Source organism: Helianthus annuus, chromosome 14 (assembly GCF_002127325.2).
Source record: "Helianthus annuus cultivar XRQ/B chromosome 14, HanXRQr2.0-SUNRISE, whole genome shotgun sequence".
Lineage (NCBI taxonomy): Eukaryota > Viridiplantae > Streptophyta > Magnoliopsida > Asterales > Asteraceae > Helianthus > Helianthus annuus.
The window spans coordinates 124,500,717-124,519,566 of record NC_035446.2 but is presented as its reverse complement, the minus strand read 5'-3'; the positions used below and the strand labels follow the sequence as shown (position 1 = coordinate 124,519,566).

Sequence of the window (18,850 nt, the reverse complement as noted above, 5' to 3'; positions counted from 1 at the left end):
TGGGCCTCACTTGATTAATCAATTAAATAATAAAAAGATATAGATTTTTTAATGTTTTAAGATATTATATTTAATAGTAAGGGTAGTTTTGTCATTTCACGTCCACTTAACTGAGAAAAGTAACCTCCATCCACTCCAGGGACTATCCGAGTAACAACTGAGCAAACAACAGGAAGCATACATGTAATTTTGAAAAGGTAGGGACTAAAGGTGAAACTTTACCAAACCACAGGGACTATCCGTGCATTTTACTCTTCTATATATGATGTCCAAAGAAATTCTATTTTTATCACGTTTTTTTTTTTAGAACGGTCAACGAATCCCCCAAATGGGCTACTGGCGAAATTCACCACATCGGGATACACTCGCCTTCCGAACCGGGGAAAACCCTCACCTAGGGCCGAAGCCCGTGAACACTCGCCCGAAGGCACGACAGTGCAGTGAGGTAAAACCCGCTCAGTTCAAGGATCGAACTAGCGATCGCCGCCTACTGGCCTAGTCTCCCATCATCACCAGGTGCCGCAGAAACTAAATGCTAGGGGTAGGAATTGAACTTGGATCACTTAGAACACAAGGTCTCTTCCTTACCACTCCACCACTTCCTTTATCACGTTTTAGAAAATAAAGAAGAGTCGAAAGAATATTTGAAAGCTTACTATTATATTTATTTTATTAGCGAATTAGGTTGAATTCAAATCGGTTTTTCAAATCTATTCCAAATATGAATCAGATTTCGAATAACCCAATTCAATCAACTCAAGGAACATGAAACTGGATTCCATGATATGGGCTTTAAAGGTAAGATAAAAGGATAATCAATATCAAAGAATTCCAAGTTATCATTTATGTATGAAATGAAATGGCTTCAATAAACAATACAAATTTTGGTAATGCCTTAACTAAATATAATATGCCGTCTGCAAAGTCAAATCCAATCTCTTCCTCTAAATAACACTCAGTATCCAAATTACTTGCTTCATCGCAATCTTCTCTGCAAAACCTCCTGCTGCTTCACAACCTGGCCCAGAATCATTTAAAGGTAAACAATTTTGTGAAATCCAAAATCAACATCTGACACTAAATGCAAGAGCTGGCAAGCTTGGTGAGTCGAGTAATGGGCCAAAACGTTAACGGGTCCATTGCATAGAAGTTCATATAAACATTTAATGCTGATTATGATTGCACAACAATATTATAATGAAAATAATTTAATCTTGAATTTAGGAGGTTATATGAATTACAAATAGACCCAGTCCCCCTTTAAGCTAAACGTTTTAATTTAACCCATTTGGGATGAAAATACTACCAAAAGCAACACGTTCATATGTAATCGGGTTAAAATGGGCACCTCTTTAAATTGTGAAGTAAGTGTTGATACTTTTACTTCAAGCGAATAAAACCTATTAATCTATTTATTAAAAAAAAAAAACTATTGATTACTTACCAATGATGAAATCAAAGATCATGCCCCTCCCTTTTGCTTGAGTGTTATTTTGTCCCCCAAACTCAAAGCTATCCCTTGGGTTTTGCTCCGGATACGAATATATCCACTTAGCTTACCATCTGCCTGCTTCTCGACGCTCAAATTCACCAAAGCGTCCTCCCCAAAAACACTCTTAGCATACAAATTAGCAGCTAAAAAGCCACAGTAACCTTCCAAGGCAGACCTGAACCACAACCAGTGCACCATTATTAGCAAACAAAATAAAATATAATCATCTCATTAACTAGAAACAAAACACGTGACTGAATGGCTTACGGTGGAGTTAGGCATTTCATGTTGGTTGATTTGATGATATGATCGAGAAATTCTTTCTCATCTTGAATTACAGTGTTAACAGCAACCTGAAAAGTAGTAAAAATGAATAATAACAATAACAATAATAAGAGTTAAATGTTATTTCGTTTATGAGGTTTGGCCAATTTTGCGACTTTCATCCAAAGGTTTGTTTTTTCACGCATCTGGATCCAAAAGGTTTGAAATCTTGCTATTTTCATCTGGCTTGTTAACTCCATCCATTTTTCTCCCTTAAGTCAGGGGTGTTTTCGTATGTAAAGTGAAAAAGATCGAATTGCCCTTTAAGTTAACAAAAAAGACGGAAATACCCCTGACTTAACGGAGAAAAATGGATGGAGTTAACGAGCCGGATGAAAATGGCAAGATTTCAAACCTTTTGGATCCAGATGCGAGAAAACAAACCTTTAGGCGAAAGTCGCAAATCTAACCAAATCTCAGGGAAGAAAATGGCATTTTACTCTAATAATAATAAAAAAATAATAGTATTTTAAATGAAGTGACTGACTGATACCTTGTTTTCCCATTCAAATTCAGCCCACATGCTTCTATAAGCTGCATCACTACAAACAGCGGGAGAGATGTAGTCCATAATGTCGATATGAATATCATTCAACACAACAACGTTACGTTCAAGAACATTCGAAGTCTCATAAACGATGTTCCCAAATATGACTCCAGTTTCAGTAGAGGAAACCTTAATGTTTGCTCTAATCTGCTTGCTTGATTCAGGGGCAAGAGTGTAATTTTGTGGACGCTCAACAAGTTTAAGGTCACCCATTGTTGCTAACTCCAAACATAGATTTTGCAGGGTCGCTTTGGTTCTGTTGATAATTGTGACGTCAAGAATGATGTCATAGTGATGAACGGTCACGTACGCCTCGGCATAAACTGGGTCACTAAAACCGGTTAGTTGAAGAATACGGTTTAGTCTATTTGCAGAATCTCCTTCGTTTACAAATTCGCCAGTAGCACGTTTTAGGTCATCTTGAACTTCATCTTCTAACTCCAGTTGACTCATGCCCTGGGGAGTCAAAAACATTAAAAATAAAAAAACCTGTAAAATAATGCAACTTATACAATATGAAAAACAGAGTAAAATGTCATTTTCGTCCCTGAGTTTTAACCAGTTTTGCGTCTTTCGTCCAAAGGTTTGTTTTTCCGTATCTGGATCCAAAAGGTTTGAAATCTTGCTATTTTCATTCGGCTTGTTAACTCCATCCATTTTCTCCGTTAAGTCAGGGGTATTTCCGCCTTTTTTGTTAACTTAAAGGGCAATTTGGCCTTTTCTAGGGGTATTCGGTCTTTTTACATAAAGTGAAAAAGACCAAATTGCCTTTAGGTTAACAAAAAAGACAGAAATACCCCTGACTTAACGGAGAAAAATGGATGGAGTTAACGAGCCGGATGAAAATAGCAAGGTTTCAAACTTTTGGATCCAGATGCGGAAAAACAAACCTTTGGATGAAAGTCACAAAACTGGTCAAACCTCAGGGACAAAAATGGCATTTTACTCTTAAAAAAACAACAAAATTATTACCTTCCTGCTCTTCAAGTGATAAAAGTCGATGAGATCATCGGGTTGTGCGTGTAAAACCTGAGACTTTGCTTTTATTTCCTCGGTTTCCTGCTGCTGTTTCTCCACAAGCATTTGAACGAAACTTTCACGGCAAGACTGCAGCCATATTTTCTTGATTTGTTCATCCGGATTACATAGTAACCGTAAACAAACAACGATTCTATCGTAAGAGTCATTATCAATCGGGTGTGGAAGAAACGAAGATTGACCAAGTTGCAACATCGAGACAATGATCAGCAATACTTGTGTCGCTGACTTGTTGACTTCAACTTTCGATGTTTGAACCTCGGTCAAACGCAACACAAGTCTAGTCAACGTACACGCCACAACCGCACCCAAGAAGAAATCACCAGTTAAAAGAAGCGATCTCAAATTTCCGGAATTTAACGTTGTTTGGACCAACGTAGGTGCGGAAAAAGTAGTTTCGGAAGCTGCACTCTGAGTGGCGTAAGTTCCATCAGCAAGTATAGCGGGCCGTTTAGAAGAAACCGTTATTGCATTGACTTGCGGAGACCTTTTAACAGATTCATTAGTATTATTATTATCACCGTCTTCTGAAGCTGAGTAAAACGGCAAGTCTCCGAGACACTGTTTTATAACCGTAATTCCACTTTCGACTTCCGAAAGCGAAAGACAATACTCGCTAATGATCCAGAGAGCACACGAACAAACTCGTGCAGACCGTATCTGGTAAAACGTGTCGATCAACCGAGTTACGATAGAAACCCTCAACTTCGGGTTTGTTTCAATTATCTCCCTCACGAAAACAATTACATCCATTGCCGACGCGACATTACTGTCACCCAAGAAATCCATTAACATATGTACAACCGTGCCCGCAACTTCCGGGAATTTAACTGCACAAGAATGAATCGCTTGAATAAGCATTTGACGGTACTCACCGTCTTTCTCCAACTCCCCGCTTTGAGTTTTCACAACTTCTTTTTTCAACGTAAGAACGACTTCGTTAATGTTTCGAGGAGTGATTAAATCAAGAACAATATCAAGTGTTTTCCTCCTGATATCGTGATTCGGGCTTGAAAGTGCCCGAAGCACATCCATTATCATATCAACGATAATATCCCTATGGGAAGATTTGAGTTCGTCTAACCGATCAAGAATGATAAGTTTCACGTTGTTGTCACTTTGAGTGAGTAACAGTTGGCAATACGTATTGGATACGCTTTTAATGGCTGTAGGTGCAGACGATAAAGATACCAACGTTCCCGCACATTCGAACACAACAGCAGCTGACGGTACGGTTAATAACGATGTAATAATCGTGATGTACTTCCCTTTTTTGCCTTGGTTTGTTCGGCACACTTTACGGATCAAATCTAATACAACCATTTGTAACGATTCTCCCCAATCAGACACTTTATCCACATGGGTCAAAAGGTAATTAATCGCACGGTCTTGTGCGCATGTGTACAGCATAAGAAACGCGTTTCGTTTAGCCGATTGATCAGCTTCGGTTGTTAACATTTTCTCGATCATTTCGGGTGCATCAACCAAAAGGTTATCCCCTTGCGGAAGCTTATAAATCGCATTAACAGCAAGTATGGCGTTTCGCCTTACGTATGGATTTCTATGCTCGAGATTAGCTAATACAGAAGGAATCAACGGCTCGATAATCTCAGTTTCGCATATACGGCAAAGGAACCGTAAAGTTACGCCACGAATGTATTCGTTCGGGTGTTGGAGATTGTTTCGTAAATTTTGGCAGATTAAGATCATTTCGGGTAAGATCTTTCCCTTGGAATCGGTTTTTTCGATGTTTTCGAGATAAAGAAGGAGAAGTTTTTGAACGGTGTGATCTTCTGAAGGAAGAACGTAACGAATGATTGTGATGAAAAGCTGTGGTATTGTTTCTCCGTTCAGCACGAGCATGTTAGCCTTTTTCATGGCGTCTACCTTTGCAGCATCGTCGTTTCCTTCGAGAGCTTCTTTAATCTCGTTGGCTAGTGCTGGTGTTCCTTTGTCGAAATGAATAAGTAGAGAGCAAGATTTCTCCATATTTTCTGTTGCAAATAACCAGATTTCTTTTAGTTAAGATCATATGTTGAAATTTTTAAAGTTCAGCAACATGATTTGTAATTTTCTCTATTATCTCAATTAGAATTTCACAGATCCATTTCTAGTATTCTAAAGTGTCCAATTTTTGGTCTCTAAATGTGCCTCCTTTGCGATAATCACAGTTGAGATGGATAAGTTCATAATTATACTAAGTTGTTAATGTTAATATCCAGTGAAGAACAGAAAAATCATGAAATTCCATGTCAGATGATCAGATCTGTGCCAGAGCGGGTGTACAGAACACAAACATAGTCCATGAATCATGATATCAGTCACTTGTAGACCACTTAAATGGATCAGATCAATGGTTTATCAGCAAACAGCACATCGATTGTAACTTACATTGCAAAAAAAATCGATGGAGAAGCAATAGCTTTCTGGCACAACATCATAATAATCAACAATTAGATTATTACAACAAAGCCTAGAGCCCTAGAATAATCAAGAAACCTTTGGCACGATATTACTAACCGAATTTAATATTCAACTCAATTGAATCAAAGTTATATAACAAACAATCTCTAATCGAACAACACACATACTCAATTGTAAAAATAAATAGCAGATCTCTAACTGAAAAAATAAATTTAATAGATAATCAACATTCAAGTAACACAACAAAGCCTAGATTCATCAACAAACCTTTGGCAAAATAATCTTAACCTAATTCAACTGATCAAGTCATATAACAGACAATCTCCAATTGGCCACTCGGAAAACAAAACCTAGTAGATCTGACTGCACTAAAACTTATGAATGCACAAATGCAAACATTAAATTGCGAAATCACAATAAAAAATAGCGTTCAGATGAAAAAATCGCTGCAATGTAACGCACTTGATAACCAAAAAAAAGCATTCTGATGGAAATTACGTATGAATTTGATGAAAATATATAATGAATCGTATGAAAGTTGCAGGTAATGTGATAGTGAATTCACCTGATATGCGGCTGAGTCACCGTTGGATGTGTCGGCAATAGGGATCCGGTGAGGGAGGAGGGAGAGAGTATAGATCTTGTCTTAGTGGGGGTGGTTATTGCTTGCTTTTATCTTAACTCTTAAGTTTCACTCCATTTTACACTCTCCACTTTATAAACATTTTTGACAAAGACTATTATTATTTTAAAGTGATAAAAAGGGATTAAGGGTAGGAGGGGCGTTTTTGTTACCATGAAGCGTTTGGTGTTACCCGATTAGTAACACCGGTCCACTCCACTCTACTGAGTATCATGAATCGAGTATGTATTTCGGGTGATAAGTCACTGATGATAGGAGATGAGAGGGGGTGGGGGATGCATTGTGTGTGGAGAGGAAACGGGATTAAGGGTGGGAGGGGAGTTTTCGGTACCATGAAGCATTTGGTGTTACCCGATTAGTAACACCGGCCTACTCTACTGGGTATCATGAATCAGGTATGTATTTCGGGTGATAAGTCACTGATGATAGGAGATGAGAGGGGGTGGGGGATGCATTGTGTGTGGAGAGGAAAGAGGCACTATTAGGGTAGTCACGCAGCGCCACTCCAATTAGGCTGTAGGTTGTGGTGTTTCTTTGGTGAGCACCTCTCCATCTCTAAGTGGTTTTAATTTTTACAAAATTTGTAATTCAATCTCAACTTTGAATTTTTTTAAGGTTATATATAAATGTATGTAGTAAAGATATTCCTTTTTAATTAGTTGTTGGTTATAGTCTCATAATAGACATTGGTGTGGAAATAATAGTGAATTAAAGGAAGTGTAAGTTATACGTTCTAAGAAATATAAATTCAACTATAAAATTTGTTCTGGCACGTCCTTTGCCTTCGTAAATCTCCCTTACCTACATGACAGATTTATCAACTAATCAAATATCGGCAAATAGAAAGGCATATAACCATGATTAGAAGCTTCATTTTTGTATGATAATCTGATATAAGCACAAATGTTGGCAAATAGAAAAGCATATAACCAGGATTAGAAGCTTCATTTTTTATGATGAGTTGATATAAGCAAAAGTACACATGTTTTTATATCAATTTACATCAACTTTTTATTGTATTTTGTTAAAGGAATATTCAAAATAGGCTTATTTTGGTTTATATTAATTTTTATGACAAAACTAACCCAGATGAACAAAGGAAGCAAAACCGGGCGAAAAGCTGAAGAAAATAGAAGAAACTGTCCAGACACCCCCATGCCTTGGATCCGGAAACTGCCAAACACCTCCAGAAGATCACAACGTGAAGCCTAGTCAAGAAAAGCCCAGACACGCCCCATGTCTCGGCACTACAAGACAAAAGTTGACTTCAAGAAGATTTAGAAGATCCGGGGGACCCGCAAAGTGGACCACGAGTCGTGCTTGGTAGACATACCTCGTGCCTCGAGAACTAGGAATAGCCTGTCATCTAGCCAGGCAAGGCCGGTGCCAAGTAGGCATACCTCGTGCTTCGAGAACCAGGAATACCAGGTCATCGAGCCTGGCATAGCCCGTGCCATCCAGGCACACCCCGTGTCTCGCCCCCAACCAACATATAAATAGAGACTCATTTCACCATATCTTTGCTCATCTTCTCCCTTCTTCTCTACTACACACTTCTCTTCTACCTCACTATTTCTAATCATTGTAATCATTATGAAATACTCAAGAATCATTAGTGTAATTAAGCTCTTAATGATTAATATAATATTTTCAAGTTTGGTAAAAACTAGTTTCATAACCATTCTTGGCTAGATTCTTAAAGGTGCTTAAGGTGAAATTTACCCCTCTTGATAGAGAGTTAACTAAGGAAGATCATGGGTGAACAAAGTGTGTGTGTGTGTTAATAACTTTAGTTAATTAGTAGTTTATTGAAAGTGAGTGAAATATTAGTGTCATCGTTAACTTGGTTCATTAGTATTTTGGCTTAACCCTTAAGATCTACCAATAATCTTGAGACGCCATTAACTTGGGTCGTTCATGTTTTCTATGTCTATGTTGATGCTCTAACCGGAGGTTAAAGGATTTGGAAGGGACTTCAGGTTGGGTGAGCTCTCACCTTTGCGTGGAGATAACACCAAAGAGTAAAGGACTTGGTTTTTATAAAAGTAACTACCTTAGAGGAATTGACGACTCAACGACAGACTAATAAAGACAAGTAATTTAAACCTCTTAAACTATCTAATTAATTCATACTAAATCATAGTGGAATATACTTCCCTTGTTGATTGGGCGATACCATTATGGTTTGATTCCGACCTCGAGTGGCGTTTCCTTGTTGATTCAAAGCAACAAGTTTGAGTGTGTTAGGATTCCGACCCAGTTGCTGCACAACACTACGCATTAACATACATAGCTCCTCGTCTGACAATTGAACCCTTGTTACCCTATGTTAAGGTCTAGTTAACGAAGTATCAAGAGGTGTGTTGATCCTAAACAACTTTTTTTCCTGTCACTGATTACTCCATTTTTTTCCTCTTCATTTTTCTTTTGAACCATTTTTAAAACTTTTACTTTTGGGTTTAACTAGAAGAACTGGATAAATCAATAGATAACTGACGTGATCTTAAATATTATGTTAGAATTTCTTCTCTATTTGTAACTATAGTTTGATCCCTAATTAAGCTTATTATTTTACTTTTTCTATTCATTTCGTAATGTGGTTATATAACTCCTACTGTTTATCAACAAGAATTATAAATGGTTTAGCTTTCCACTAATATGACTGAATAATTCGCGACAAGTATAACCTCAGCCGTCATACTCTTTTATGAAGAGATGTAACATTTCAAAGAATCATTGTGATGGTTCAACTTATTTACATAGAAGAATGTTTGGTATGTTTAACATACACATTAAAACTTTATTATTTCACAAGGACACTCTATTTGCAGAATTTTTTGTCTCATCCAATTATAGATATTGTACATTCGAAATACTTTAATATGATAGTGCAATTAGACAATTCAAAAGGTTGCCCAATTTCATTGGGAAATACGATACCAAACCAACAATATTTTGAGTGATTATTGGATGATCTTATGTCAGTCCATGTATGTCTCTTAGGTTCGGCACGAACCCAAATATTGCTTACCCTAAACAATTGTGACAATATGGGCAATTTTCTAAAAATTTAAAACCAAATGTAACGTTTCAACTTTGGACGTCTAATTGACAATTACTGTTACAATTATTAAGTAATATTATTCTTATTGTTGTTACTATTATAAACAATCTCATAGATATTAGTCAAACTCTAATATCCAGGCCAATGATTAAATAGGAAGTTTGATCCTTGTAGAAAGCCTAAGAAGGCATCTTCGCCTTACATATGGCAAAGTAGAAAAAAAAGGAAGAGTATTTTAGTCAAAACCACATTTCAACATTTTCTTCACTTTATATATCTAGAATCACTACTTATAGTGCGATTTTCTTCATCGATCACTGATTCAAACACTCAATCAACTCGTTCTTCAACTTCTATAAAGAAAACCGGTTCAATTTCTCACTTTTCAGCTTGATTTTGAAGCCAATCACTCAGTTCACTATGTGTAATTTTGTCTGATTTTGAATGATCTGTATAAAATTGGGGTTTGATTGATTGATTTGTATTACTGGAGGATGGAACTGATAAGGTGAGCGATTTATTATTAATTTGGTTCTGATTGGTGGATTGTTTGATGATTTTGTGATTTAATTTCGATTTTTATGTTTTTTTTTATTTTAGTTCATTGCGTTTTTGCATTGTGTTTTTATAAAACACACTAATCCATTGTGTTTTAATCCATTACGTTTTTGAATTGTGTTTTTCTATAAAACACACTAATCCATAAAAGTATTTCGTTTCAAGCTATCCATTGGACTATAGGTAAAGGATCCTATACATTAATCCAGAAGTGTGAGAAGTGTATTATAACACTATATAACACCATATAAACACCGTATAACAAATATGTAACACCATATAACACTATATAACACTATAGTTTGTCTGATAGCATGTCTATGATAGATGGATGTTGAAGGTTTATATCATGTTATATCGAGTGATATATCTTAAGACCTTTAGTATGTAACATCTGATGTTAGAGGATTACATCACGTTGTATTGAGTGGTATTATATTGTAACGAACAATTACAAGTCATACATGCCCTAATAGACCGTGTTAATCCTTGATATATCTTAATGGCTCGTTAAGGCCTTTATCATGTAGCATTCGATGTTGAACAACTACATCACGTTGTACTGAGTGATATTATATTGTAACGAACAATTAGAAGTCATACATGCCCTAATAGACTGTGTTAAGCCTTGATATATCTTAATGGATCGTTAAGCCCTTTATTATGTAGCATTCGATGTTGAAGGGTTACATCACGTTGTACTAAGTGTTATTATATCGTAACAGAGAATTACAAGTCATACATATATTTTTATTAAATAATAAAACTTTATATTTTAATATCGTTAATTTTATTTATTATGAATATTTTTTTATGATAAATTGGATTCCTACGCATTTCCTACTAATGATTCCAATGAAACGAATTTCGTAGGAATTGCGTCAGTATTTTCCTACACATTTCCTACGGATATATATATAATAAAATTGTTTTAAAAATAACATATATGTGTATTACAAAAAAATTATCCATTCCGTGAGTAATCTGTCGGAATTTCCAACACACTTCCTACGGAATTAATTTAGAGATAACATATATTTTTATTAAATAATAAAACTTTATATTTTAATATCGTTAATTTTATTTATTATGAATATTTTTTATGATAAATCGGATTCCGACACATTTCCTACTAATGATTAAAATGAAAACGAATTTCGTAGGAATTCCGTCATAAATTGCCGACACATTTCCTAGGCATACCAATTCCTACGAATTTCCGACTAATGCTTAAAATGAAAATGAATTCTGTGGGAAATCTGTCGGAAAGTTCCGACACTTTTCCTACGCAAACCAATTTGTCGCTTTTTTGTAGCTTTTTTTGTTACAAAACTAAGACCCTTTCTTGTTCGTCGGAATATCGTAGGAAAAGTGTCGCCATTTTCGTTCGTAGGAAATGCGTAGGAAATTTTGGTAGAAATAGTAACAGTTTTCTAGTAGCGGTTATATAGTGTCATATAGTGTTACATACTGTTATATGGTGTTATATGGTGTTATATGATTTTACATAGTGTTATACGGTGTTTATATGGTGTTATATACACTTCTCACACTGGATTAATGTACACTATATATTTATTTTCTAAATTACAAGCAAAAGATGAAATTATGAAAAATGACATTTTAGCGTACAATGTTGGCAGGGATAAAGTCGACAGCGTGATACCACCAACTGTTTTTTGTTGGATATTCCTATAAGGGCATACGGGGTGCCTTCGGGCAACCCCTTCGGTGACACCAAATCCCGATCGGCAAAGCACCGCCAACTCCAGCGGTGAAGAGAGAGAGGGACTAGAACGGTGGGCGGCTGCCGAAGAGGGGGGAGGAGAGAGGGAGGAGAGAGAGAGGAGAGAGGGAGCTGCCATCCAATCACAAGTTTTCCTTTTTTTTTTTTTTTTTTATAAAAAAAAACCAATTCACCTAAGAGGGGAGTGGCGCCATCAAATGGGGGTGTTAGGGGAGTTTAAGAGGGGAGTTGACGTGGCACACGGGGATTGGTTTGGCGTAAGAGAGGGGACTCACCTATTAGGTGAGCACCCCCTTCACCCTAAACAGTCGGCATATCCTCCAAAATTAACGTTATCATCGAAATCATCTAAAGTTGCTTGTTTGTTAACCACATATCACGTGTTCTTCAAATAATCAATGGCCAAATCACCAAACAGATCGCCGGCATCTAACGGCTGGTGCACCATCACCGTTCTCTTTCTTATCTGCCAAAAGTTTGTCACCGTTCGGCCAGAAGATGGACTAGCGGATGATGGTTGCTTACGAAGCAAGGGTTCGTCGTTTAAGGTGGCTCTATTTGCCGATCTACATTTTGGAGAGGATGCATGGACTGACTGGGGCCCGCACCAAGATTTTAACTCCGTTAAAGTTATGTCCACAGTTCTCGACCTTGAAAGCCCAGGTAGGTAGGGCCAAAAATATCTATTTAATTTCACCAACATCTTAACTATGTTTAGGCCTGCTTATTTGAAACCCACTGACCCATCTAAACTTGAAACAGTTAAAACCGTTGAAACAGTTAAAACCGTCCGGTCCTGAAACTGTAGTTAGTGGTTCAACCCAATGTTTTGGGTTTTTTTTTTTTTTTTTTTTTTTTTTTTTGTTGTCAAAACCTACCGAACTGAACCATATCAACCATGACTATGTTAGTTGCCTTAAATATAAGTTAACCATATTTTAAATTTTGTGACAGATTTCGTGGTATATCTTGGAGATGTAATCACGGCAAACAATTTACCAGTTCATAATGCTAGCTTGTATTGGGATCAAGCAATATCTCCGACACGAGCCAGGAACATACCGTGGGCTAGCTTGTTTGGTAACCATGACGATGCACCATTCGAGTGGCCTATCGACTGGTTTTCATCGTCCGGAATACCTCAAATACTCTGCCCTTCCGCAAATGCTTCCCGTGAGTTGCAAACCAAGATATTTGTTTTGATGGTTTTGGATGAACTTCTTTTAAATCACGATGATTTGTTTTGTCTTCAGGGGGAGACAAGTGTAGCTTTAAGGGGACAACGCGTTTGGAGCTGATGAACAATGAGATAAGGCGTAATTTGATGTCATACTCGCAATTTGGCCCTCAAAATCTATGGCCAAGTGTATCTAATTACGTTCTTACCATTGTATCCCCAAAACGTGATCACAAATCGCCTGTAATGTTCATGTACTTCTTGGATTCTGGCGGCGGATCATACCCAGAGGTTATATCAACTATCCAGTCTGAATGGTTCCATAACAAATCTCAAGAGGTGAACCCTGATTCAAGGTGAGTAGTAGATAGATACCGCAATTTTAATCGATATAAATGAGTCGATACAAGTTATTTTAAATCTAATAACTTGTGAAACACATATATTAGCAAAATTAACTAAAACTGAAAGCGGGTGTTTCCAAAATATTATATCATTAACACCAACCCGACCTGGTCCAACCCGTAACATCAACCCATTTTACCAACTCGAATGAGTAATTATTTTCACTTTATAGATTATTTGGTTCATATTACTTTAGCTATAACCCACAATGTATAATAGCATACCAGAGATAGTATTTTGGCATATACCAAGTAAAGCCTACAAGAAGGTGGCCAAGAAAGTTGCATCCAAACGGACACAGTGCGTAGGTTCGATGTTTGAAGAGCCCGTGGCGGCCCAAGACGCGGAAATGGGAATGATGAAGCTTCTTAAAAAAAGGCCTTCAGTGAAAGTAAGATTTACATTAATTTGCAATATTGATTCCTGTGGCTAAAATGATTGCTTGTTCTTCAAAAACCCATTTGAAGTAAAATATAATTGATTTTGATGGCGGCAGGCTATATTTGTGGGTCACAACCATGGGCTCGATTGGTGCTGCCCATATGAGAAGATGTGGTTGTGTTATGCTAGACATACTGGGTACGGTGGCTATGGAACATGGGCTCGAGGTGCTAGAATCTTGGAAATTACCGACGAGCCCTTTTCACTCAAGTCGTGGATTAGAATGGAAAATGGCACGTTGCATAGTGAGGTGGTTTTATCTCCTTAGAAGTAGCTTTTGTTAGGAAATTTGAAGACCAAATGCGTCGATAGTGTATATGTTTTATCCAAGTAAATATTGGTTCCCTCGTATATGTGTAACGACATAAATGATGTTAACACGATTTACACAATCTAATTTTGGTATGTTGATGTCTTCCAACTTGTTAAAAAAATACGAAAATGTCAATAACTAATTTGTTCTATATTAAACTCTGTAAACTTGTCTAAAACACTACAAAACAGAATACCTTTACTGACGGATAAATTCATAGTGTGAAAGTTGGTCTCATCGATAATCCGTTGAAAAACAAGGTGTGACAATGCATTTAGCGAAAGATTACCGATAGAATTTACCAAGGAAAACCAACATTAGTATATTAGTGTGGGGTTACCAACGACGAGAAGTGGTTGTTACCATAGAAGTATCACTAGCTGATCAAGGATGGAATTGTTCAATTGCTCAAACAAACACATAAAAATAAGAGTTTACATTGCCATGATGAACCTCTCTTCCGACTGTGATTCAAATTGTCTAGCGTTGCAAAACACCCCTTAGTGAAGAAGCCTGCCGTGACACAATTCTTGCAAGCTGACAAAACACATGAAAGACTTGGCGTTTCAAAACTCTGGTTTGGCGTTCCATACAACTTTTGTTCTGCGTTCTTCCATTCTGTGTATCGCAACAAGTCACAAATTATTCCATCAATGTCGAGGTAATTTACATATATTTTATAGCTTTAAACATAGAATACTTGTACTAATCATGGTGGCGGTCATGAATTTTGTCGTTACAACAGTTCTTCCATGGTCAATCGAAGCAGTTTCATCACAATAGGGATCGTTAGTGGTCACAAAGCCAAAGAGGCGACCATTTTCTTATCCTCCGACCCTCTGTGAAGGAATCGGTGGCAAACGTATTTTTCATGGTGTAACTGAGTTTACTCTCTCTACCATTACATACAATCAACACTATATACGAATAGTTATTGCGGTTCTCACGATTCTTTACTTACAATTGATTATATATTAAACATAACATAAGTATATGTGTATTGGAAGATATACCATGTAATATACTTGTTCGATTCTAGAAACAAAAGTCCAAGAGAAACAAAACCCTATATAATATATACTTTCGATTCTAGAAACAAAAGTCCAATAAAAACAACACCCATTTTTTTGAGTATTTTAATTATAATTAATAATCACAACATGATCTTTCAAAGCTTTTTGTCGTAGTAGGAAAACCAAGTTTTCATTGTCACTATAAAAAGTTTGTTACTAGCGCATTATGGCGAAGAGTGGGGCCATGATTTGAAGAACCACCATGGGGCTCCACACCACACCATGCCCATTTTCAACTATATAATATATACTAACTTCTTCTTGGACCCATCACATAACTTCAAATTAGTGGTCATCTTCGACATTATATTACAAAGTTATCATAAGTTGCCTGTCAGCCACATGTGTGATTCATAACACTTGTTTCAATATAATCTATGGCCATATGCTGGTGTATGATCACCATTCTTTTTCTTATGGTCACGGTCCGCCCCGAAAATGATGACGTGACTAATGGTTATCTACGGTTTGCTAGTGGCAACAAGGGCTTTAAGGTGGCTCTATTTGCCGATCTTCATTTTGGAGAGAATGCGTGGAGTGACTGGGGCCCGGATCATGATTTGAGCTCCATCAAAGTCATGTCCACCGTTCTCGACGTGGAAAGGCCAGGTACGGGTGTTCAACATATCGAATTTCCAAGGTACAAGATTAATAATATTGAGTTATTCGAATTTGCTAAATTCGAAAAAACCAACTCGAATTCGAGTTGATTCAATTCGAATTATAGGAAAAAAGATATATTTCAATAAAAATCTCATATTATAAAAAATATACATATGTATAAAATGATAATAAAAAGTACATATAATTCGAATTCGAATTTCAAGGCCAAAAGTGTTTAAATATTATTGAGTTACCATTTTTCATATTTGTTACAGATTTTGTAGTATATCTTGGAGATTTGGTTACAGCAAACAATTTCATGGTTCAAAATGCTAGCTTGTATTGGGATCAAGCAATATCTCCAACACGAGCCAGGAACATACCCTGGGCTAGCTTGTTCGGTAACCATGACGATGCACCATTCGAGTGGCCTATCGAGTGGTTCTCATCGTCTGGAATACCTCAAATTGTCTGCCCTTCCACAAGTGCTTCCGGTGAATTGCAAAACAAGATACATTTGTTTTTATAGTTTAGGATTAATATCGTATGAATTGCGAGGATTTGTATTGTTTTCAGGGGGAGACGAGTGTGCTTTTGAAGGGACGACGCGTTTGGAGCTGATGAGAGATGAGATAAGGCGTAATTCGTTGTCATACACGCGATTTGGTCCTCGAAATCTATGGCCAAGTGTGTCTAATTATGTTCTTACTGTTGTATCCCCAAAAAGTGATCACAATACGCCTGTAATGTTCATGTACTTCTTGGATTCTGGTGGTGGATCATCCCCTGGGGTTATCTCAGCTATTCAGGCTGAATGGTTCCGCAACAAATCCCAAGAGATGAACCCTGATTCAAGGTGACTACCATACGAACGAGTCGAAATGAGTCATTTTAGAAAGGAAAAAAAACCAAAATATTACTTTACTTATAACTGGCATTGTATAATAGCATCCAGGAGATAGTATTTTGGCATATACCGAGTAAAGCGTACGAGAAGGTGGCCAAGGAAGCTACAGCCGGACAGACGCAGTGTGTGGGTTCAATGTTCGAAGAAGGCGTGGCGGCCCAAGACGCCGAAATGGGAATGATGAAGCTTATTAAAGAAAGGCCTTCGGTGAAAGTAAGTTTTACATAAATTTGCGATACTGAATCCTGTGGCTAAAAGGATTTCTTGTTCTTCAAAACCCCAATTGAAGTAAGTTGTAACTGATTTTGATGTTGGTAGGCTATATTTGTGGGTCACAACCACGGGCTCGATTGGTGCTGCCCATATGAGAAGATGTGGTTGTGTTATGCTAGACATACCGGGTATGGTGGCTATGGAACTTGGGCTCGAGGTGCTAGAATCTTGGAAATTACCGACGAGCCTTTTTCACTCAAGTCGTGGATTAGAATGGAAAACGGCACGTTGCATAGCGAAGTCGTTTTATCCAACTAGATATAGTTTATGTTAGGATACTTCACATGTTTAATGGAAGAACGAACTCTCTAGCACTTAAGGCCAAAATCATGTTCTTCAAAACATCTCGGATTTTATTTGGGGTCAGCACACCCTCTTGATCCCACTCTTGTTTCATCACTAGTTCCGACCTAGGGCTTGGAATCGATCTTGGGTCACTCTAGAGTCCCGACCCATTTTGCACCTCCGTTTCAGACCTAGTCGAGTGTCATAATTGTGATCTCAAATAGTTGTTTTCACTGATTTAATGTTTAAATCGGCTGCTAACATATATAAAAAGCTTGTTGACTCTTTACTTTTTTTCATATCCAAATCGTAAAAAAAAAAAAAAAAAGCAAATAGAGTTAGATTCCACTACAAATGAGTTTTAACATACAAATTGGGCTTAACATGAGAAGTGAAGGAGATAATTTTTATTTTTTTCGGAATTTTTTTTTCCGATCTTGTCAAACACGTATTTTAGTCCGAGAATCTAAAAAAAACGTGTTTTACACTAGTAGAGTAATTATGTAATTACTATTACTCTAGAGTTTTTTTTTTTTTTTTTTACTTTGCAATTAAACATCATATTTAAGTAGATGAAAAAAAAGAAAATTCATCATTCATTTCTCACGTTATCCAATTTGTATGTTAAGATACATGATACATCTATATTTAATCCTTACACTACACTATGATAAACAAAAATGTTACAGATATTAAATCCAAAGTCGCATTATATTACGAAGATAAAATTGTTGCAACGGATATAGCAACTAAATTTTCAGTTGGAATAATACAAGTTATTTTACATTCGCACTAACTAGTATACCAGTAAAAGTTTATAGGTCAAACTAGAAGAAAGCGTGAACATTTGATGCTTTACGAGTTAAACACTTAACAAATGGAGGGGCAATGGGTAAGGATAAAAGAATGCAATGACTGGAGATGTGATTTTAAATTTGGATAATCACATATTACTCTTAGAAAAGCTTTTTAATTGCATATTTACTCAATTTAAAATTAAAATTATATATATCCTACGTAATAAAACTGTAAATTTATCCACTTGTATTTATTTTATTAAAAATAAATTATATAATGACTATTTTAGCCTTATTTTTACTAGAACTTTAAAAATTATATATTTATACATTTTTACTAGTTTATGTGGCCTTTTCATAATTTTGGTTGTTTTTATTTTTTTTTTTATGTTTTGCTGGTTAGTTTTTTTTTATATAATGACATGCTTTATTTATCTTTTTTTAGTTTAGGTGGTATTTTTTAATATTTTCTTCTTAAATGAAGATATAATGCAATATTGGTGTATAAATATTAATGAAAATGGGCAGTGGTGTAATTTTATAACACCCATTTAAAAAATTGGGTCTGATCATTTTCGGATGTTTGTGTATGAGTACGTATTGATATAGATTTAGAGGTTTTTTTTTTTTTTTTGATTTTGGGCTGATTTATAATAATATTGATTAACATACATTGAATGAGAATTATAAAAAACGAAAATTGAAAAACTTTGGAAATGTCAAGCATGACAAGGGTGAC

The 18,850-nt window shown here is 36.4% G+C and overlaps 3 protein-coding genes across 3 annotated transcripts; 2 read left to right on the top strand and 1 right to left on the bottom strand.

The window, feature by feature from the left end:
* Positions 1-791: 791 nt before the first annotated feature.
* Positions 792-6,546, bottom strand: LOC110909293 (coatomer subunit beta-1). The gene is made up of 6 exons (XM_022154324.2): positions 6,391-6,546; positions 3,336-5,395; positions 2,310-2,819; positions 1,760-1,845; positions 1,445-1,667; positions 792-1,018 (listed from the first exon to the last, which is right to left on the bottom strand). The coding sequence occupies exons 2-5, from the start codon at positions 5,388-5,390 to the stop codon at positions 1,463-1,465; spliced, it is 2,856 nt and encodes a 951-aa protein (XP_022010016.1). The 5' UTR covers positions 5,391-5,395; positions 6,391-6,546; the 3' UTR covers positions 792-1,018; positions 1,445-1,462.
* A 5,591-nt stretch (positions 6,547-12,137) lies between these two features.
* LOC110909294 (probable inactive purple acid phosphatase 16) lies at positions 12,138-14,275 on the top strand. Its single transcript, XM_022154327.2, has 5 exons — positions 12,138-12,500; positions 12,792-13,010; positions 13,091-13,370; positions 13,639-13,810; positions 13,916-14,275. Exons 1-5 carry the CDS (start codon positions 12,236-12,238, stop codon positions 14,126-14,128), a joined length of 1,149 nt encoding a protein of 382 aa, XP_022010019.1. The 5' UTR covers positions 12,138-12,235; the 3' UTR covers positions 14,129-14,275.
* A 1,270-nt stretch (positions 14,276-15,545) lies between these two features.
* LOC110909295 (probable inactive purple acid phosphatase 16) lies at positions 15,546-17,371 on the top strand. The gene is made up of 5 exons (XM_022154328.2): positions 15,546-15,855; positions 16,125-16,343; positions 16,426-16,705; positions 16,798-16,969; positions 17,075-17,371. The coding sequence occupies exons 1-5, from the start codon at positions 15,624-15,626 to the stop codon at positions 17,285-17,287; spliced, it is 1,116 nt and encodes a 371-aa protein (XP_022010020.1). The 5' UTR covers positions 15,546-15,623; the 3' UTR covers positions 17,288-17,371.
* The last annotated feature ends 1,479 nt before the right edge of the window (positions 17,372-18,850 follow it).

Bases quoted from the DNA above. Each gene is read 5' to 3' on its own strand.
- LOC110909294 (XM_022154327.2), top strand. From the start codon at position 12,236: ATGGCCAAATCACCAAACAGATCGCCGGCATCTAACGGCTGGTGCACC. The intron at 13,011-13,090 runs GTGAGTTGCAAA...TTTTGTCTTCAG, and splicing joins CCCTTCCGCAAATGCTTCCC to GGGGAGACAAGTGTAGCTTT. The intron at 13,371-13,638 runs GTGAGTAGTAGA...AATGTATAATAG, and splicing joins GAGGTGAACCCTGATTCAAG to CATACCAGAGATAGTATTTT.
- LOC110909295 (XM_022154328.2), top strand. From the start codon at position 15,624: ATGGCCATATGCTGGTGTATGATCACCATTCTTTTTCTTATGGTCACG. The intron at 16,344-16,425 runs GTGAATTGCAAA...TATTGTTTTCAG, and splicing joins CCCTTCCACAAGTGCTTCCG to GGGGAGACGAGTGTGCTTTT. The intron at 16,970-17,074 runs GTAAGTTTTACA...TGATGTTGGTAG, and splicing joins AAGAAAGGCCTTCGGTGAAA to GCTATATTTGTGGGTCACAA.
- LOC110909293 (XM_022154324.2), bottom strand. From the start codon at position 5,390: ATGGAGAAATCTTGCTCTCTACTTATTCATTTCGACAAAGGAACACCA. The intron at 2,820-3,335 runs GTAATAATTTTG...TTGACTCCCCAG, and splicing joins ATCACTTGAAGAGCAGGAAG to GGCATGAGTCAACTGGAGTT. The intron at 1,846-2,309 runs GTATCAGTCAGT...ACTACTTTTCAG, and splicing joins AATTTGAATGGGAAAACAAG to GTTGCTGTTAACACTGTAAT.